Source organism: Lactuca sativa, chromosome 8, assembly GCF_002870075.4.
Source record: "Lactuca sativa cultivar Salinas chromosome 8, Lsat_Salinas_v11, whole genome shotgun sequence".
Taxonomy (NCBI): Eukaryota; Viridiplantae; Streptophyta; class Magnoliopsida; order Asterales; family Asteraceae; genus Lactuca; species Lactuca sativa.
Window position 1 is genome coordinate 25055880 of NC_056630.2, and position 23894 is coordinate 25079773.

General features: G+C 35.9%; 1 protein-coding gene across 1 annotated transcript; it reads right to left on the reverse strand.

The window, feature by feature from the left end:
* Window positions 1–22283: 22283 nt before the first annotated feature.
* On the reverse strand, window positions 22284–23293 carry LOC111897336 (uncharacterized). The gene is made up of 2 exons (XM_023893292.3): window positions 22961–23293; window positions 22284–22868 (listed from the first exon to the last, which is right to left on the reverse strand). The coding sequence occupies exons 1-2, from the start codon at window positions 23291–23293 to the stop codon at window positions 22338–22340; spliced, it is 864 nt and encodes a 287-aa protein (XP_023749060.1). The 3' UTR covers window positions 22284–22337.
* Window positions 23294–23894: the final 601 nt, after the last annotated feature.

The window sequence follows — 23894 nt, forward strand, 5'->3', positions numbered from 1 at the left end:
AGTTGATATAGATGAGCCATCCAACTATAGGGAAGCGATGGCAGGCACTGAAGCTGCTAAGTGGAAGGAAAGCATGGAGAGCGAGATTCAGTCTATGCATGACAACCAAGTTTGGAATTTGGTTGATCTTGCACCTGGCACCAAAATTGTTGGGAGCAAATGGATCTTCAAGAAGACGACAGGCATGGATGGGAATGTGCACACGTTCAAGGCTAGGTTGGTTGCAAAGGGTTACACTCAGACTCAAGGAATAGATTATGAGGAAACCTTTTCACCAGTAGCCAAGATCAAGTCTATTAAGATATTACTTGCCATAGCAGCCTTTCATGATTATGAAGTATGGCAAATGGACGTGAAGACCACTTTCCTTAATGGAAAACTCACAGAGGAAGTGTATATGGCACAACCTGAAGGTTTCATTGATCCAAAATATCCAAATAGAGTGTGTAAGCTTGAAAGGTCCATATATGGACTAAAACAAGTGTCTCGCAGCTGGAACCTCTACTTTCATGAAAGGATCAAGGAGTTTGGTTTTTCAAGAAGTGAAGGAGAATCCTGTGTATATATCAAAGCTAGTGGGAGTAATGTAGTCTTCCTAGTTTTGTATGTGGATGATATACTCCTTATAGGAAACGATATCCCGACGTTGCAAGGTGTTAAGACGTGGCTTGGGAGTTGTTTTGCTATGAAGGATCTAGGAGAAGCTGCATACATACTTGGTATAAGGATCTATAGAGATAGATCAAAGCGTCTAATAGGGCTAAGCCAAAGTACATACTTGGATAAGATCTTGAAGAAATTCAAGATGCAGGACTCCAAGAAAGGGTATCTACCTATGCAACATGGCACAAAATTGAGTAAAACTCAATGTCCTGGGTCTAGTGATGAACAGGAAAGAATGAGTAAAACTCAATGTCCCGACTTCTCATTTGCTCTGAGCATGGTGAGCCGTTTTCAGGACAACCCAGGTGAAAGTCATTGGATGGTAGTAAAGAACATTATGAGATACCTAAGAAGAACAAAGGATATGTTCTTGGTCTATGGGGGTAAGGATGAGTTGAGAGTTACAGGTTATACAGATGCAAGTTTCCAAACTGATAGGGATAACTCATGTTCGCAGTCAGGATGGGTATTCTTGCTTAATGGAGGAACTGTCACTTGGAAGAGTTCCAAGCAGTCAACAGTGGCAGATTCTACATGCGAGTTAGAGTATATAGCAGCTAGTGAAGCTGCAAAAGAAACTACATGGTTGAAGAATCACTACTAGAAAATAGACCTTTAATGACGCGCTTTTTACGACTCGCGCTGATTAACGATACGCAATAGGACGTGCCTTTAAAATAGTGTTATCTCTCCAAAAAATTTAAGGATTTACGTCACGCATTATTGCGTGCCCTTAATTTAGTGTCTCAAGAAAAAAAAAATAGAAACAAAGAGGGCGTTTTATCTTAAACGCGCGTCGTCTGTACATGTCGCTTTATAATTTTAATGAAACGCGCTTTTAGTTAATGAAGGGGGAAATGAAATCCCCAAAATTTTGAAAACCCACCTTGTTTTTTCTATCTTCTATATATTTTTCATCCTTGCAATCCACTCTCCCCTCTCTGATACTCTCTCCTCTAGATCTCCCTTCATTCTCTACCTCCTGTCTCTCTATAAACCTCGAAGGTGAATCGTAATTGATCTGCGAGTTCTCCTTCTTTTTCTTTGTGTTCTCAGGTACAACATCATCCTAATCCATTAACCCCTTTCATTTTTCATTAAAAAAACCCTAATTGACTTGGCAAGTTCATGAACCAGATGTAGCACATTCCAAACTAGGGATTTAACCAAACCCGATAGAGCCATTGACAGAATCTTTGGATCCGGTCAACAAGGACTCTCTGTAATCGCGCAGCTTTCTTCACAAGGGATCACTCCAGGTCTTCAATCTATCAATCTACAATGGCCATTGTCAAGTTACATCGAATCAAGGTCTAGGGTTTCAAATGCTTCAAGTTCTTCCCAAATAATTTCCCCTCTTAAGACGATTTTCCACAATCGTATCTTTATGGCGATGATTCTCTCTCGATTAGATCGAAGACCGGTCACTCTCTCCTTAGATCTCCATGTGAGTCTGGTCCCCCCTCTCTGTAACACCCTCACTTCCTTCCAAATATCGAAGACCATTCTCTCTCGATCATATCTTTATGGCGAAATTTAGACACAATAATCTCAACATAAAATTCGTAATTGAACTCCTCTTCACATCCACCCTACTCCATCTAGAACGACTCCTTAAATTTACAAACCCTAGTCTAGTTGTGCTTCTAGTCAAATCAGGTACCTATCTATCTGCTTTCTGAATTTTCCTGGATTGGAAATTTCTTGATACTTCGATAGCTTTTAAACAAACAAAAATAAGTTTTTCTCTCAATAATCTGTTGGATTTTTCATTGGTGTTCCCCTTACTGGTTTCGATAACCTCTCTAATCTGTGAGGTTTGTGTTTACTTTCTTGCCCTCCCTCTCTCTAAGAAGAAAACGCAGCCTCGTCGCCTTCAATCACCCAACGACATAGGTGAAACTCAAACTTCTCAGACCAAAAGAAATATTGTACGAAAGAAAAACTGTCCATTAATGGAAGAAGTGTAGGGGGTTTGCTTATTGGTGCTGTTGTGAACATGAGACCTGATTTATTTAAGGCTACTGTAGCTGGAGTACCATTTGTAGATGTTGTGACTACAATGATTGGTCCAACTATTCCTCTTACAACTGCAGAATGGGAGGTGATTTATATATAATATTTTTTTGTTTTGGAAACTCAAAGTAGGATGCTATGATAATATTAGTATGTTTCTTTCTAAATGTGAATGACTTGCTCTATTGCAGGAATGGGGTGATCCTCGGAAAGAAGAGTTCTACTTTTACATGAAATCATATTCACCAGTTGACAATGTGAGTGCCAATGTATCATGTTTCAGTTTAACTGACATAAATCCATCTGACAGATCATCAAATGAAAATGTTGAAGTTAATTACTGATGGGTGTCTATTTTGAATAGGTAAAAGCTTAGAATTATCCAGCCATAGTTGTTACTGCTGGAATAATGGTAGGTTGTCCTTTCTAGAAGATGACAACAGTGACATATTGTAGTGTTTACTTTTTTTTATTTGGTAATTTGTGCCAATATCATTTTCTTGATATATCTAATGTATTGTTTAACTGGAGGTATGTATGTATGACATGTTTCGGCAGATCCACGTGTACTTTATTCAGAACCTGCTAACTTTGTTGCCAAGTTGAGAGAGATGAAAACAGATGAGAATGTAGTGTTGTTTAAATGTATTCCGCTTAAAATAACTCAACTCATCTTAAGGCAGTCTCTATTGTTGCTAATAAACATCAAAAGGGCTTAGGCCACTGGAATTGACTTAGTGAATCCCACTAGAACTTCTTAGAAACAGTCGGTTGTTGGGACTCCTGACTATCTGGCTTCTGAGATACTTCTTGGCGCGGGACATGGTTTAAATTTACAATTATACCCCTTGCCCTTTACCCTTTATCATTTATTCAAATGTCTTTCTGCTTATTGCTTATCTATGTATTCAAAGTTGAAACACACTTAATTCCTTTGGTTTGGTTTGTTGTGTGACAATCCAAGTTGTCCCATTACATTTCCCCGTTACCGTTAACGGAATATTCCAGTTTATAGAGTTCCGTTAATTGGGGGTCGTCAATTAAATAAACATTTCAATTGTTTATGTTTATATGCCGTTAAGGCGTGATAAAAGGAAATAAAAACACATAACACACATTTCCATTTAATTGGAAAAAGTTAGTTTTTATTATTACGACCACTAAATCGGGTGCGACCAAAAGCCCCGTATAACGGCAATATTGGGTAGAATTCCACTGAGCTCCAACTCCCACCCATATATAAAGGGGAGTAAACTCCATTTGGAGCTTTTCCACCTTATCTCTCTATACTCTCTCTCTAGACTCGTTTTCGACCCGAATCCGCAACCAAACGCTTCCAAATCGTAAGTCCGCTTATCCTAGCTTGTTCTAAACATATTGATTCATGTTTATAGCTTAGAATTCGGACATAGAAGCTGTGAAAGAGGAGTTTACGGCCTAAGCTCCTCCTTAGGCCGTAAACCCCTAAATCAAGGCCAAAATGACCCCAAAAAGTCCCTAAAAGCTTGAAAATAAATTAAGGGATTTATCTAGGAGTGTTTGACCATTTAAAACAATCAAAAGGAGGCACAAAAGAGAGTTTACATCCTAGGCATATGCCAAGGCCGTAATCACCTCTAAACTATGTCAAAATGCCTCCAAAACACTCCCAAACCACCCTTGGACTTAATACATAAATTAGGGGCTTATCCTTTTGGGTTTAGATCACTTAAACATAAAGATTTGGAGGATTAAAAGGAGTTTACACCCCAGACATGTGTCAAGGCCGTAAACTCCCCAAACCAAGCCAAAATGTTGGTTTTTGTCCCCCAAATGGCCTTAGACATTACCATAAAATGCTACGATTGAAACAAGGGCTTAAACTCAAATAATGGTGGGTGCATGAGAGTTCACGACCAAGCCATAGAGCTTACGGCCGTAAACTCTCAAGGATTGGTCATTTGGACCATAAAATCTAAAGGAGACCCCTTTTGGAACCCCAAACACCCCTATAGCCTTGAATAAATTACTAGAAGTGATCTAGGGGCTTTAAACTTCCATAGAATCAAAGGATAGGAGTTCACGGCCGTGAACTCCCATAGGGGTGGTTCATGGGCCGTAAACTCCCATATAGCCCCTTAAAAGACTTTAAATCCTCTCATGCAAATTAGATTTGGACCTAGAATAATTCCACTAACAAGATAGAACCTTAAAAACACACTAGAACCCCTCACCATGAGTTTACGGCTATAAACTCATGGTAAGATGTCCCTGGGCCGTAAACTAAGTGATAAGAGTTTACTCTCGGAGAGTAAACTCCATTCCTAAGTCATACACACCCTTAGACGCTACCCGGGACACCCAAACACTTACCTAAAGTGTTTTCCGCTCCTTTGAGTGCGTATATTTGTTTAATTAGTATTAAATATACTAATTGTATGTGAACATATCTTATCATATGTTAAATAGGTCATTGAGTGTGTTCGAGTCTTTACGTGACAACGAACACCCAACTGGCACCTTCGTCGGACCTACTTACACCCGGTGAGTTCATACCCCTGAATGAACCTTTTATATGTTTTACATGTTTTATAGGGGGGAATACAAGTTAAACATGCCGGTTATCATATTAATCACATGTGATTGATAACCCGCATGCACAAGATTTTACCACACTGTACACTGTTTTACCGAGTAGGACACTATAATGGTTTTCAAAAAGGTTTTCATTTGTTTCAAAACTCTCACTTATACTGCCTTGTCAAAGTTCATTTTAAACTGGTTTATGGAAAGTTTTCAAAGAATTTATAAAGGTTTTCAAACTCATTTTACAAAGGATACCAAATGTGATTTTCCTAAGTATAAAGGTTTTCCAAGATTTTCATCAAAGTTCTCTTTCACGTTATATACTTTTACTTGTTAACTACTGCTGCTTCGCTTTCACTTAGTTTAAAACTCCTACTCGATAACGCAATCACTTCGTGAGGTGTTTATACCTGTTATTGTCTCTATTTCACTTATACTTGTAGTCGCTTATACCTGATAGACGCTCTTACTTCACTTATTGTCGTCTCTACTTCGTGATACGCTTATACTTGTTCGACACTCCTACTTCACTTGCGACCGCTTCTACTTCACTTGTTAGACACTACTACTTCACAAGAATCACTTCTACTTGATACACACTCAGTCGTAGTTAGATGTATGTCTGTGTTTATATAGATACATATAAGTAATGATTGAAAGACTTAGGAAGGCTCGTCCTCCCTATTTCCTTTTCTTCATTGAGATGTGGTCTGGTGGGATCGGATGGCCGTCCGAACGTCGTTTGATTCATTAGTTATATACTATGTATATGAGTATGGGCATACAGGAATTCTCTAGTCAGTTCAGTTAAGAGTCTCTACCTCTAGTCTACACTTACATTAGCAACACACTACCCACTATTTGGAAGTCTCTACCTCTAGTTCAGCACTTACACACTACCCACTATTTGGAAGTCTCTACCCACTATTTGGGATGCATCTTCAGGACACGGCCTTCTCCGTCGTCTAGTTGGTAACCAGAATCTCCTGTAGGGAGAGCGTACATTGTGTGTATAGATATATACGGGATTGACAACCCCGCAGCCAGAGTGCTAGCTACAGTCCCGGCCTACCAAGCCAACGGGTGACAAATATCATATTTTGGATGCTTGTAGGGCGTCTGGTACTCTAGTCAGTACGGTTACGAGTATCCCGGGTTACCTTATAATTCTTTGGCCTTAAGGTAACGGTATCTCGCCAGCAATTTACACTGTATGCTGGTAATTCATTTTCAAAGTCACACTGTTTTGACCTTACAAGATGTATCTTTCATTTGATACTGTCTGGGGTCTGCATTCTCTGTTTTAGACCTTACTAGACGCATCATTCATTTGATGCTGTCTGGGGTCTGTATCTACTGTATTCACTGTATCCACTGTTTTCACTGTTTTTCACTGTTTTAGGCCTTACCAGCCGTACCTTTCATTTGGTACCTCCTGGGGTCTGAGTCTCTACTTGTTAGACTGAACCAGGTGTGTCGTTCGTTCGATACTCTCCTGGAGTCTATAATTCCTTGCCGTAGTCAGCAGTCCTCACTGCTGAGGCATATGTTTTTCCCTGATGTCGTTTGCTTTCCTCAATAATCAAATTTAGTATTTTGATAATGATAACAATTTAGGGAAAACTACTTTTTACCACATAACACTGACCCGCCTTGGTAGAAGGCTGCTTTATTAAAGAAAATATAGGATTTTCTGGGAAGAACTCTAATACACAGTAAACACTTAAACTACTACTTTATAAAGTTATTTGAATAAATGTCACTAAATACTTATGAACTCACCAGCATTTGTAAAAATGCTGATACTCGCTTTTCAAATAACTTGTATTCTCAGGTTAGCATTAGATAGGTACATCCCCGGAGCTGTTGATGAAGATAGCTTAGCACCACGTTGTATTTATTCTATTACTTGTATTACTTTGATGTATTGTAATGTAACCATGTAAAACTATTACTATTAATGCAAGGTTTTGTTGTACTTTGATTACTATAATGCATGTGTTGTGATACTTGACATGACGTCATCCACCCCAGAACATTTCCGCCGTTCCGGTTTTGGGGTGTGACATGTTGTAGGTACAACCGCTGACTAGTGGTCTGTTGGTGTTATTCTTTTTGAGTTACTTGTTGGGATACCACCGTTTAATGCAGAATCTCCACAGGTACTCACTCTCATAAAAGTCTGACACTTTGTTGAGGATGGAGGGTAGATTGCATTGCATTGCATAAAAAGGTAACAAACGTACTTTGGTCATCTTCTCATTTTCTGAATTTGGTTGGGTTAGGGTGAAGCAAGTCTTTGCCAACATTATGAACAGAGATATAACATGGCCTAAGATTCCTGAGGAGATGAGCTATGAAGCATATGATCTGATTAATAAGTAAGTTTCTACTTTTTTATCAATCAATCCAATCATCACATATTTATACATAATTATAATTATGTTTATGTTTATTTCAATTTTAGGTTGCTGACTGAAAATCCAGCTCAACGCCTTAGTGCCATAGGGGTTGTACATTTGGAATCCAGAAGACGAGCAGGTTGATGGAGGCAGCGATTTTGATGATATGTCTGATACAGGCAGCACATTTGGTGATAGTTCTTTTGGCAATATGCTAGAGGAAGAGGTATGATCTCATATTCATGCATCCTTTTCCACACACACACACAGACACACACACATACCTGGTTTCTTTTGTAATCCTTGATCATTTGGCTGTGTGATTAAACAGGCCGTGTGATGAATGTGGTAACCTGGAAGAATTTGGTGCGTCAACTCTCAATGTGAATTACTCATTCAGTAATTTCTCATTTAAGGTATGATGACACAACCTACACTTTATATATATATATATATATATATATATATATATATACACACACACACACACACAGACACACATTATTGATCACTATATGAGTTAGATGTAACAGCCTTGAAGGTTGATATGGTCTTAAGTCTTGACTAATAAAAAGATTTGAGATTTTGCTTCACGTTCCTTGTTATGATTCAGGGAGGGACCAACCTTATTAGAGATGAAAGGTTGCTTGGTAATTAAGTATTCAAATCAAAATATTTGGCAGGGCTATTAAAGATGAAATCACAACGTGTTCTATAAACCATGAAAATTAGAGTAGCTACAACTACTCTATTGACCTACCTAAGATACAATCTTGATAGATGAACTGAATGCATATATTAATACTTGTTCAGGTGAATGCTCTGTTATCTTATTTAGAGATCGATAATCATGAGGGGTTGGTTAGGGAGCACATGCCTGGTAGATACGCAGAGCTGGATCAGTATTGGGGGAGTCGCAAGTCATGGGGCCCGGGCCCCGTGCAGATGGTTGGGCTGATGAATTTTCCCAAGAACACGGTGGGGACCCGAATGCTTGGGCTTTACCCTTTGAGCAACAACATGGTACTGGGCGTTGGGCTTTTAAATTCTAGCATGTGAGTGAGCTCTTTCACATCAATAATTAAAATAATAGTTAAATGTTGACACACTATTAATTCTTATGTTATTGATTTCAGGAGCAAACGCAGATGATGTCTGTGGTCCGAATGGCAGGTGCAAACACGTTCATTATTATTTCTCTCTCTCTCTCTCTCTCTATATATATATATATATATATATATATATATATATATATAAAATATGTCCTTGTCACAGGAAGTAGATCCATTTGAGATCTAGATTAACTGATCAAGACATCCACACTACAATCCACCATGCAACTGGTCCTAGATCTGCTTTATTCGTGCAAGAGGTTTAAATTTTTATTTATTTATTTATTTATATTAATAATTTAACCCTTTAATACATATATATAGGTTCCACTTCAAGTTTTGGTTCGAAGACAAATAGCTCGGTTGTTGGATCATTGTCTTCAATGTGCTAGACTTGTATACAATGAATTAGTAAAGATATTATCTTTTTTTCTTTTTCTTTTTCTTTTTTTTTTTATAATTCAAAATAAATAAATATTTCAGATCACCCATAGTTGTCTAGTGCATGAACTACAATAGTTTCCTTTTCTTAAGATGCACATTAATGACATTGCTGGGAGTTTTTTGTTTGAAGGTCTTCAACCTTCACAAACAATGATTGGACACTTACTAGAAATGGAGGTATTAGACCAAAGTACTTCAATTGCAATTTTTATACATACATGTTCCTGTTTATTAAACCAAAGTATTTATGGTGTCTGGTTACTTCAGTAAAAACTTGTAGTTGGTATTCATCATTGACTATTGATTGACTTACTTTTTTCTGTTTGATGCAGAGTCAATTGGTAGGGAAATTGTTAATTTTTCAAAGTAAAACAAAGGGTTGATTGAACGAGAGAAAAGAAAACACCAACAATCCATGGCTAATAAGAATAAAAAAGATAAAGATATGAGGAAAAAAAGGTAAAACAAACTCGTATGTATGAATATGAGTTGTATGGTAATTAAATTTATAGTGTATGTATGTTTTGGTTTGCATGCAGTCTTTGTTTGGCAGCTTGGACAAACTTCGTAGCACCTGATCGTCCATGCCACTCTTTGTAAAACAAATTTATAGTGTACTTCTTCCATTCATGTTAGTAATTTCTCATTATGATGTGTTATTTCTTGTGCATTTTATTTTTAGGAGGTATTTTACTTTCTTTAATATTTAAAGTTACATGACATGAGTATCGACACATCATGGAACATTTAGGGTAGTTGTTGCTTTTCCTCTTGGTGATCCATCAATGAAGTGGCCAACATCATGTAATAACATTTTAGGGGAAGATGTAGGTATATGTTTTTTTAATGAATAATGTAATCATGTGTATGAATATGAAATACAGTTTGTTATTTGTATGACAATAAATTTTATGTAATGAATTGTATTTTTTTTATATGGTATTTTATTTTCTATTATGAGACATTAAATGCAAATTTAATTTAAAAATTAATAAATATATAAATATTTTTTTTAGAACATTTAAAATTATGATACGCAAAAATGTGTGTCATCTTCATTTATGACATGGCCTTTCTTGATAGGGGCTTCCTTGATACGCATTGCGTGTCATAAACACGCGCGTCGTAAGGTTACGACACACAAATGCGTGTCGTCTTCATTTATGACAGGGCCTTCCTTGATACGCATTGCATGTCATAACCGCACGTCATAAATGCGCGTCGTCTATAGATGACGCGCAAAAGCGCGTCGTCTCTCTTTATGACAGGGCCTTCCTTGACGCGCATTTGCGCGTCGTCTGAGCGTTTTACGACACGCAATGAGCGTCGTAAAAGGCCTTTTTTCTAGTAGTGAATTTCATTGATGATCTTGGTGTCGTTCCAAGCATCAAGGATCCCTTGGAAATCTTCTGTGACAATGAGGGTGCAGTCGCGTTGACTAAAGAACCCAAAGACCATGGTAACTCAAGACATATACTTAGGAAGTTCCACTATGTAAGACATCGAGTCGAGGATGGAGATATTGTTGTGAGCAGAGTATCGTCAGAGGAGAATCCAGCCGATCCATTCACTAAACCACTATCAAGGATCAAGCATGATAGTCATATGAGATCTATAGGCATAAGATTTGCTGAAGATATGGAATAGTTGTTTAGGTTGATAATCCTTGAAACATTGAGCAGTATGAATTTGTAATAGAAGTAATGTTTGTTTTGTAGAGACTTAATAAAGTGCTGGATTGCTGTCATTTCTGTTTATTTATTATTGTGTTTCACTTTTGCATGTTTAGAACCCACTTCCCGTGTACTAAATACTTAAACCTCCATAGTCGTTCATACTCTTGGAAGTAAGTAGTGATTCAAGACTGTCATGAGTGTTGGTGGATTGACCATTTTGATTGGCATAACATAGTGATTGTGTCAACACTCGTGAGTGCTTAATGAAGATTTAAGCATTGGAACAACCCGCACTTAGAGATTACTTCATGGATTTATTCACAAGTAATTCTAAGATGATAATATCTTCTGTTCTTCAAACCGAGATACATGTGGGGCTTTGCTCTAGGATTCTGTTATGCATTGGTGTACTTCAACGCTATTCGTAACTGATGGCTATAACGGGTGCATTCATGTGTGATATGATGAAATAGACAAGGACTATGTAGTCAAAGTTTATTCGTACCTTCTGCCTTAATAGGAGAAGCGATATCTATGGGCCCCTCGATGATTTGGTGCTGACATCTTAAAACCTGGCCGGGTACTCACTAGAATTGATGTGTTCGATTTAGTTGTCAGATGTAGTCGTCACAAATCTATATCGGGAAACATAATTTTTAATTCTGGGATTGATCATTATCCATGTCTCGAATTCATACAAATATCACTAAGATGAAGGAATAGTTGATCACTTATTTGAGGGCTGATACTGATTAGATCAGAGTTCGGCAGATGCATTGGATGGCATTCTCTCTATTGATTATTTGAGAAATATAGAGCCATGCATATCTAGTTGATGACTTGTCCAAGTGGGAGACTGTTGGAAGTGTGTCCAAGATCATTAACTAGTTGGTGATATTTCTAATAATGGCAGGATCCTCTTGGGTTGCCCTCAAGACTCAAGATTGAGTAGAATATATAATAGGAGTGATTAGTTTATTAATTATTAAGGTCTAATAATTAATTAGAAACTAATTGGAAAACAATTTGGGAATTAATTAACAGCTTAATTAATAGAAGGGTTGAATGTGAATTAATCAATAGTTGATTGATCAGGGAACATTCCAGAACCCTAGAAGGAAGGGGGTTGGACGAAAATTCCCTTTGGATAAAGGGAATTTCGTTCCTAGCATATCCCATCCCACATGGGTGAAAGGATAAAACCCTAGGAGGTATCCAAGGCTATAAATAGGGCCTTAGAGATTCATTCCTCCTTGCTCATTTTTTGGCTTGAGTATTCGCCACTTTCTTTCTCCCTCATTGTGGAAGAACTTTTCGTGAGTTCATCCCTCCTAGTTTATATTTGTTTCCACTCTTTTGAGTTCATTGGGTGTGAACCAAGAGAGGGATTCTAGTTTGGATCCTCATCATCCAAACAAGGTGGCACGCACAAGGAGTCAAGCTCGAATCATTGGCTGCTAAAGAGGTTAGTATTCTTCTTATATTTTCGGTTTTCCTAGGGTAGAAGTAATAGTATGAAGCCATAGATCCATAGGGTGCATGTACACTTAGGTAAATCGTTTTGTTGTTTCGATTATTCCGCTGCCTAGTTATAGAGTGTATTTGATGCATATGTTTCCCAATAGCCTGGGGCTGGCATTTCGATGAACTCGTCCACCTTGGTCGGGCTGGGCTGGATACCCTGCCTGGTGACATAATACCCCAAGAATTTCCCTTCTTCCACCCCAAACGTGCATTTGGCTGGGTTCAGCTTCATCTTCACCCTCTCTAGGGTTTGAAAGGTCTCCTCGATGTCTTGCAACATTTTGTCTTCGTGTGAACTCTTGATCACCATATCGTCTACGTACACCTCAATGTTTCTCCCAATTTGTTTGGCGAAGATTGAGTCGACCAAGCGCTGATACGTAGCCCCTGCATTCTTTAGACCGAAAGGCATCTTGATGTAACAGAAAGTGCCATGATCCGTGTAAAAAGTCGTTTTCTTCTCGTCTTCTTTTCTCATCAAGATCTGATGGTACGCTTTATATGCATCTAAAAAACACTTTAGCTTAAATCCTTGTAATGACTCCACCTTCTGATGTGTTTCTGGGAGGGGGTAACAGTCTTTAGGGCATGCTTTGTTTAAGTCGGAAAAGTCTATGCACATATGCCACGACCCATCTTGCTTGTGGACCATAACTGGATTGGCGATCCATGTTGGGAATATTGCTTCCCTTACTATTCCAGCTTTTGCTAGTTTGGCCACATCTGCGTTGATTGCCCTATTACGGTCCTCGCCTTGGACCCTTTTCTTCTGCTTAACCTCCTTTGCTCCTGGTTTAATTACGAGTTTGTGCTCAATGATTTTCCTTTCTACCCCCACCATGTCTGTAGGGGTCCATGCAGACACGTGCTTATAGCGCTTGAGCAAATCGACCATCGCTCTTCTTATGTGACTTGGGAGATCGCGTCCAATACTGACTGGCTGGTCAAGGTGTCTCTCATTGATTACTTCCTTTCCTTTCGTAGGATCATGTCTTTGCCTCTTGGCCTCTTTAGTTATCTTTGCTGATTTCATGACTGTGAAGCATTGCAATTCTTTAGGTGGAGTGTCCAATACTATAGCTGCACCCATTGGAGTGTCAAACTTCATGACCCCATGCATGGTTGATGGGACCGCCCCTAGCTTTAAGAGAGTTTTTCTCCCCAGAATGATGTTGTGCTCCGCCAAATGTCGGATGACCACAAATTCAATCAGGTCGGTTTTCTTTCGCTGCCTATCGTGGCTAGTTATGGTTAAAGGAAGGTGAATTGTGCCTACCAGCTATAGGCTATGGCCGGTGAATCCGACCAGCCTCCCCGTCGTAGGCTGTAGGTTGTCTTTCCAGCGGTCTGGGAGAAGCCGGAAACAATGCTCATAGATGATATCCGTCGAACTTCCCATGTCAACGTAGACCCTGTGTATAATTACATCCCTGATGGAGGCTTGGATTACTAGTGGGTTATCGCCCCTCCATCCTTTCGGGCGGGGGTCTTGTACAAAGAATGTGAGTGTATGAACCGAGGGTCTGATAGTCCCTTGCTTCCTTTGTTGCTCTTCCCTGCTTCTCTTGCTCCGTATCATGAATATCTCGTTAGGCGGGACCCCTTTGCGAGCCGTGTTTTTAGCGTTTTCGGCATCAAATTTGGCACGCAAGCTTCGCGCTATTTCCACCAAGTCCCCTTTGAGCTGTTTCTCTTCCATTTCTTTTTTTTTAATACTGAACAATTAGCTGTATTATGCATCTTACTTTTGTGGTACTCACAGTACCGGTTCTTGGGCGATTTGGTTGGCTGCTGTTTCTCCGACACCGTGTACATATCCGGGTGACTTCTGCATCTTTCATCCTTGACAAATGGTCGGAACCGTGCCTGTGGTCTTCTAGCTTGGCCGTAGTGCCTACTTCCCCCTCGGAAGTCCATGTGACCTGGGTTGTGGTGCCTGGCAGTCATAGCATTTAGGTAAGCCTGTTTTGCTGCCTTGCCATCCTCCTGCCACAGATATCGCTCCACCCTTTCTTTCAATTTGGCTCGTGTTAGAGGCTTCTTTCCCATGAGTTTTTATGATAAAGGGCCTGGTAAAAGTCCCCACGTAAAGGCGCCAGCTATGAGCCCTTCATCATGCCCTGGTACGTCTAACGTGGTGTTTATGAACCTTGTGAAGTATTCTCGTATAGTTTCACCCTACTTTTGCTTACAGCCTATGATTGAATGAGAGTCTCCCTTGTACTTGCGCAATTGCATAAAGTTGGTGAGGAAAAGGTACTTAAGCTGGGCAAAATTGGAGATGCTGCCCGGTTGCAGCGTCTTGAACCATGTGTCGGCGTTGCCATCAAGGGTTGTTGGGAAATACGTGCACCAAAACCTCTCGTCAAGCTTCAACGACGTCATCGTCCATTGATATGTGTCGACGTGGCTATCCGGGTCAGTGGTCCCGTTATATGTCTTGAGCGTCGGTAGCTTGGTTGTGTTTGGTATTTCATAATCCAACAATTCTTTGACAAATGGAGACGTCACATTATGGGAAAGACAATATTGGCCTGGGACGGTTGATGCTCCCTATTGCTGGTATTCGGGGTTCAAGCCATATGGTGGCGACGCGTGATAGCCAGGGCTTGGTCAGTAAAAGGGGTACGGCTGGAATTGTAGTTGGAGGGAATAACCGGAGGAGAAAGGGTGTATAGGGGTTATAGGGTTGACCGTTGTTGTCTGCTGCAGGCTATTGTTGGCGGTGATGGTTGGTCCGGTCCATGCGCCGGCCATCAAATAGACAGGTGGCGTATGAGCTATCATGGTTTGCGCCAACAGCGGCACTAAAAGCATTGAACTTTGTCTGCCCGTCACCTGGTATGGTGGCAGCGCTGTAAACGACGGTGGGATGTTGAAAACGTGGTCTGGAGGAAGCATTGTTGAGTGAACCGGTTGTGTTTGTTGCATTGGCGGCACAAAGAACGGTGACATCTGAAGGGACGTAGTTGGAAGTGGCCCCACCGGGGTTGTTCTTGGCTGGTAAATTGGCGGTTGTGGGGCACCTTCAATGGTTACTGTAGAACTTCCTTCGCCTAGAGCGGCCCTGCTGACCACTGTAGACGGCAGTGTTTCGTCCAACGCTGCCATGGGACATATGAGATTGGTATGTCGTCCCTCACTGCCGTTGGACGTCATTAACCAGCTTATATTTTTATTTTTGATAATATGTGAGCTTACATAAACTATAAAAAGTATTATACATGTTTTAACATTCCGTGATACAGACTACAATTTTGTAACTAGCGATAACATATACTAAAAACAACAGACATAAAGAATTAAAATTGTCATTGTTTAAAAAGATTAGTATGTTTTTATTATTGTTAAAAAGGAAAGTAGATTATTATTATTTGAAACAACAATGCCATATCTGAGTTGAATTTTCAAACTTTATAAAAAAAAGTGAAATACAATGTCGCAAAAGAAAGAATTCTAGCCTTCAGTCCTTTTAAACAAATCAAGACCAATGTAGGTCGGTCTGATGTTTAGGTTTGTCCAATAACAAAAAATAGCAATGAACTTTATTATAAAAAAATACAAACATAGAGCATGTTTGATCATGGAAAAGTTATACGGAGTTTTTAGGTCTTTTCACAAAATTAACATAATTAGCGAAAATCTAAATCACATTTATGTATGGTATGTTGTATTTTGAGGAACTCACTAAGTTTTGTACTTAGGGTTTCATATTTATGGTTTTAGGTACTTTCGAAAAGGAAGGGCTCGGTTTGATAGCAACACATCCACCCATATTTCCGCACCGTATGATTTTGGGATTGTACTTTGATAACTATTTTACTATGACATACCTTTGAATGGTTGATAAGAATAAATGGTTTTTATGTGTTTACTTGAAAATAAAATTTTTATCTTATAATTTTTGGGATGTTTCAATTTAGATAGCTTGTATCTAGAATCCAAAGTTGTAACTTGCATCGTCGTCGTCGTCGTATTGCAATCAAAGGACTACCTTTTCTGTTTTAAACAACTATATTCAAGATATATGATTAGTAGACCAAATTGATTCCCTAGTCAAGTTTTTTGTTAACATAAGTTGTTTTTACCAAGAAACTAAGCACATGCTGGATTCATGGATTCAGACCGAATTGGAACTTGAGATTCCATTCCAGATAGGTCTGTTACCAAATGGGCTGAATTGAATTAAGTTCCGTTTGAATCTTTCAAATTCCATGTTTAAAAGATTTCACCATTTTATGCGGAGGGTGGAAGGAATTCGATATTATTCTTCCTTTTTTTATTAAAGGAGAAAGAATGCCATCATTATATATAGATATACTTATAAAAGAACATTCAATTATATATATATATATATATATATATATATATATATATATATATATATATATATATATATATATATATATATATATATATATATATATAATCAAGTTCAACAACCAACTCCATTTTAGGGAAGGAACCAACGAACTAAGATGAACTGCTTCAAAATCGTACCTTGAATCGATTTCTTTTTTGATGATTTTGTTTTGCTCCTTGCAATTAAATGAAAGAACCAACAAACTAATTACTAAATCATTGTTCGACTATAGAGACTAAAAACTTATTAATTTGGAGTAAATTAAAAAAAAAAAAAAGCCTTATGCATTTGATTGATGCATTACTTTTTTTTTTTTTTCCTATTTGTTTCACAGAAACCTTCAAAATCAAAATCTATTATGCTATTAGTTGGATTATTTTGTTTTTAGGTTTTTCCTTTTTAATTACATTTTTTCCCATGTGTGTTCAGGTGGATATCTCAACTATCGGTGTATAATCCTTTTCAACCATGATGGTCAATTTGATCTTATTGTTTTTGACGCAACAAGCGACTATGTGAAATTGATGAAGTATGCGATTTTCACATCTATAGGCCAGGTTCTTTTGATAGTTTGTATATATACTTAACTTTGATGTTGAATTGTATAAATATACATAGAAATGGATGTTTTGTATGAAATCCATGAACAGTTCAACAGAGTAAGTGTAACCACACACAAAACACGCTACATAGCAAATTTAGATGTTGAACTGCATAAACAATTGAAAAGTAATTAAAACATTTTGATGCATTGGATTTATGTATATATTTTTTCACATGGTTTCTTAAAATAAAATGCACGGACACATTGACTAAGTGCACATGTAGGCTAAGTTTCTTAATTTAAAAAATATACTCCATTTACACTTCCATCTAAACCTAAATTTGTAGATGACTAACCAATATATAAGCAGGGGTAATATATAGTATTGGAATAATGTCTGACCAATATAGGACCAAGGGTAATAACGACCATACCTAATAAAATTCTCATGTAAATACGTAATTTTTAAATAACCAATCTAAAATAGGACTCATTAGTACTCACAAACCTGCAATCCAATCCACATCACAGTTATACTAAACTACCATTATGGAACAAAAGATTATCATAGGGGAAAAAACCGTCCATGTGACATATGACTAACAAAAAGTAAAATTAGAACCAACTAACTTTATCATGAGATTATCCAAATGGTTATCTATCATTGTTTACTGTCATATTTGTATAAAACATTGAATTAAAGAATTATACACTTACAATTTGCACAAAAATGTCAATCACATTTATATTATATTATACATTATTCAAATGCACAATGCGATTGAACTTTAAATTTCTATTTTTTATGTAACATGTCAACTAGATGCATGCATTTATTTTTCACATAATTTCTAAATGTCAAATGCACATCGCATAGTGATTAATCCACATGCAAGTCAAGTATCTTAATTTCAAGAATGCCATATTTCTTTATGCATATACACATGCATATGACACAAATCTACAATATAAGCATATATGTATACACATAAGGAGATGCATAAGTGTACATGGATATGCCCATGCCTATTACACACACACACATATATATACATATATATATATATATATATATATATATATATATATATATATATATATATATATATATATATACACATTTACATGCATATGCATCATATATATTTATATACATATGCTACATATGAGACAAAACTATTATATATAGATATACGTATATCCATATGCATATGGACATGCATAAGTGCACATATATACATTTATATGAATATATGCATGTTAATATGCATCATATGCATACATATACATTTATATGCATATGGATATGCATCATATGAATGTATACATATGCATATAATGTATATTGATATGCATATATGCTATAAATGTAAACGTACTCTTATGTTAGTATTTTTCTAAACAATAACGTATATTTCTTGATATAAATATATCCAGTAGCACCGGAGTCTATCCACACGTTTGATTTTTAACAATTGGAACTGAGGTTTAGACTATAGAAATTACCTGATTTGCTCTCATATGAAAGTAGTAACACCATTTACGGAACCCAATTTTCTTGAGAGTACTACAATGATTTGTTATCAGATGAAGTAATAACAACATAATTCTGCATCAAAGGTTATTGATTAATGAAAATGGAATTAGACGATTATTCTTGGACCCATTTGTAAACTTGAAACCAATTGGAAATCCATGAAGCATGTAACATTTATCTTGAGTGTGGCCGTTCTTCTTGCAATGTAATAAGAAAAATGGATCATCTAATGATTTTTGATCATTGGGAAGATTAAACATATCGGATGATTTAGATATCGTTTGAATTCAAACGTATTGAATCAAAATAATGTTTGATGAACAAGATGAATTCATCACAACATGAACATAAGCTAAAAAATTGGTCGGATACCATATGATTGCAGAAAAATATAGTGAAAAAGATGAAGATTTTGAATTGTTATTCTCATTAACCTTGAACATTTACATGAGATCGTATATATACACATACACCTAACTAAAAATAACTAACTTAACCAACCCAACTTTATGCAACTTGGAACTTTTGGTTCTTACCAAGTACAAATACAAAACTCTCTCCCATTTCCACCCAAATCATCGGAATCAAATTCCAATTCCAATTGGTTAATCCTCCTAACAATTGCTAAAAACTAAGAAAAGGTTTCTGGAGAAAAGAACTCAGTCCCCATTATCTGGTAATCAAACACCTCAATTTCATTCCCACCCACCAAATTCTTCTTAATTTGTTCAAAACTCTAGTGGGTCCCTAAAATCTGCACGTTTTGACCACAAGCCTCAACTTCATTTCTTCTGCAACCATCTCTATATTAAATAAACAATAGCTCTCGTTTAAATTAATTGTTCATCGGACGGATGCATATAATTTTTTATAATGAACTTTCATTTAAAATATTATGGTGATTAACGTTATGCAAATTATATAACACTCATTAGTATGTCATTTGTTAGTTGTACATAAGTATTGAATCACCATTTTATAGTTTACATTTTTTTTTCTTTTTTGCTCCCTGTATCTACGTGATCATCACAATTAATAAGAAAAGTCATTGTTGCTCATCAAATCCTTCTAAACTTCTTACACAAACACATAAACACGTTGATATTTTGTTTCCGTTGGCACAGCAATCATAATAGGAAAAAAATAGTTCATTGATCAAATGCATAAGATTTTTTTAAAGTTTGCTTAAGATTAATTGCGAACAATTAATGCATAAAATCTTTTAAAATTTTCAATTTTTTTTAAAAAGTTTACTTTAAATGTATAAGATTTTCTAAACTTCTTACATGAACACATAAACACGTTGATATTTTGTTTCCGATGGAACAACAATCATAATAGAAAAAAAGTAGTGCATCGATCAAATGCATAAGATTTATTTTTAAAATTTACTTCAAAATAATTGCGAACAATTAATGCATAAGATCTTTTAAAGTTTTCAATTAATTTTTTTAAACGTTTACTTCAAATGCACAAGATTTTTTAAAGTTTTCAATCTCTGTAATCGAACAATGATTTAGTAATTAGTTTGTTGGTTTCTTTCTATAAATGCGAGGAAGGAAAGAAATTCATCAAAAAGGCAATAAAGTCAAGGTATTCATTGGTTCGTTTCTTCAATATATATATATATATATATATATATATATATATATATATATATATATATATATATATATATATATATATATATATATATATATATATATATATAGGTTCAGGTTTATTTGAGACCATTTTAATTTTGTGAGACCGTGAGACCAAATCTAAAAATAATTTTAAAATGCAAAATAAATGGAAAAATCCAAAAATTCTTTTTTTAAATATTATTTTCGGAACTTGAATTAACTAAAAAAAATAAAAAAAAATAAAAAAATAAAAAAAAAATCCCGTTTTTTTTTTGAAAAATACGTGAAATATTCTAAATAGAATATTACATTGACATATTCTAAAAAATAATTTTAAAATGCAAAATAAATGGAAAAATCTAAAAATTCTCTTTTTAAATATTATTTTCGGAACTTGAATTAAACTAAAAAAATAAAAATAATAAAAAAAAAATCCTTTTTTTTTTTGAAAAATACGTGAAATATTTTAAATAGAATATTACACTATACATATTCTAAAAATAATTTTAAAATGCAAAATAAATAGAAAAATCAAAAAATTCTTTTTTTAAATATTATTTTCGGAACTTGAATTAACTAAAAAAATAAAAAAAATAAAAAAATGCATCTCACGATCTCACAAAATTAGGCCGTCTTATATGAACCTAACCCTATATATATATATATATATATATATATATATATATATATATATATATATATATATATATATATACACACACACACACACGTATATTACGGGTCTAATAATCAGTTTCAAACCACGCACCTTCAACAAAACTGATTATTCTAAGGAAAAGTATATTACGTATTTACCCTTCTTTAGAGACTTCTCACCCATACTTTTCATTGTTAATATATAATACCATCAGAAAAAGAATGGTGGTGGTAGTCGCTAAAGAACAAATGGAGAAGGCAGTGGCGGTGGTGGTATGCACCGAAATCACAATATTATTGCAATTAAACTCGAAATTATAGTCGCAATAGAAAGAGAAAGAGAAAGGAGGGAGGAGAAGCACCAAACGTCGCCGGTGGTTCTTGGTGGCGTGGTGGTGAAAGCGACAAGGTTTGTCAGTCAAAATCGCCAGAGAGATCGAAAGAGTGAAAATGGGTTATGGTAATTGTATGGAAATATTTTGCGGTCATTTTTTAAGGTATTAGGGGCAACAATATTTTTTCATGCATTCACAAAGAGTAGTTGAAAACAATTTGGGAAGAAGTCTTTTAGGATTAAAAAATTTCAGAAATTAAGGGGGTGTTTGGATTAGCTTATTAACTTAGGGTGCGTTTGGTACAGAGAAGTGGAATTGGTGTAGAGAATGGAAATGCAGAGAAAGAGAATAAAGTCGGAGAAAGAGAATTGACTCCCCTGTTTGGTAGAACTGAGAATCCATTAGAGAAATGTTTTTGAGAATCATTTCTCTTGTTTGGTTGTATTAATCAATGAAATGGAAATGAGTTTTTTTTTTACCTTGTTTATTCATTTTCAAACAATATTTTTTATAAAAGTGCATTATGATGTACATCTTAATTAGTCAAAATATACATCTTTTATGTTTTTTAATTTTTTAATTTTAATATTAATTGTTACTATATAATTTATTTTCTAATCAATTAATATTATTTTTTATACATCTTGTATTGGAAAACATATTTCCAATATAAAAAAATAACTTACAAATAGATTTTAAAAAAGCATGCAAATCATACTATTCAAAAACTATGTCCAATGTAGGATATATAAAAAAGTATAATTCAATATTCCTAAAAACTAAAAAAACGTAACTATACCTAATACAAAATGTGCAAAGAGTCAAATTCAATATTCGTAAAAACTAAAAAAAAACATCACTTAAAATAACCTAATCATGATATTGAGCCATCCCCAATCATTTCCATGTAACAAATCTTTTCTTCTTCTGTAATCTTAAAAAACGCCCGGGCACGAAATTGATCTTTGCTAAATATGTCAATCGCTTTAATTCGTTGTTTTACATTGATATTTGGCATGCGTTGTATATCTTCGATAACTTTATCTATCAAATCACATGCTTCCTTATTTTCTTGCCTTCCTATATTGTATATTGTTTCATTAAGTTTTTCACCAACCTCCTTGAAAGTCTCTTTCATTTCTTTCGCTGCTTCCTTATAAGAGCTTTTCGTGTCATCCGTTAGAGGTCTTTTACGTTTACTATTGACATGAACAGTTTGTTGCGTCTCTTCAACAATCTCTTCCAACCCTTCCACATCAACAGGTGAGTTTCTTTGTGTCTCAGTCATATCTTCACCAAGATCAGTAGCTCCATGACCAGTAGCTCTATCCTTCCCGAAGATTTTACATAGGTTATCAAATTGGGGAAATGGTTTATCGCGAAAACATGCAGCACCTTTATGACTCTACAAACATGGCACAAAATTACTTGGTTATTATTCATTTACAATAAGTTTTAATGACGCTAAAAATACTACAAACATAATCATTATAGTACCTTTATGTACTCATCCCAAACTTCAGCATCAGCAGTAATACAACATTTATTTGTATCCCAGCCGAATCCACTCGTGTTTGTTCCATATACCATGTCGTGCACGATGTTGAAATGGTTTTTCCATGTCTTCATCCTTGATTTAATATGAGGCTCTGCTTTCAAACCCGAGTTAGGAAGACCTATATCTAGTACTTGTTGCACTGCCTTCAAATAACCGGGTTTGAATCCGTTGTCAGCACCACCATACTTTCCGGATACATTTAACTTCAACAATGCTTCAATTAACTTTGCATCCTCTTCAGTAGTCCATGTGTGTTTGTTTCTCCCTGCCATGTCTACAAAAAAATTAACTTGTATGAAGCTTTTATGATGGTTCAAAGTTTGACAATATTTATAAAAAGTACTCAAATACTATGCATAACAGCTCTTATTTGTGGCTGTGTAATTCAACCAAAACTTAACCGATTAAGTTGTTTTTTGATTGTAAATTGTAGACAATACGAAGGAGTACAGTTTGAAAAAAACAATTGCATCATTCCGAGCTTGTATGAAGCTTTTATGATGGTTCAAAGTTGGACAAAATATATAAAAGTGCTGAAATATTATGCAGCAATTATAACAGCTCCTGTTTGTGGCTGTATAACTCAACCAAAACTTAACCAATTAAGCTGTTTTTTGATTCTAAAATGTAGACAATACGAAGGAGTACAGTTTGAAAAAAAAATTGCATCATTCCGAGCTTGTATGAAGCTTTTATGATGGTTCAAAGTTGGACAAAATATATAAAAGTGCTGAAATATTATGCAGCAATTATAACAGCTCCTGTTTGTGGCTGTATAACTCAACCAAAACTTAACCAATTAAGCTGTTTTTTGATTCTAAAATGTAGACAAGACGAAGGAGTACAGTTTGAAAAAAAAATTGCATCATTCCG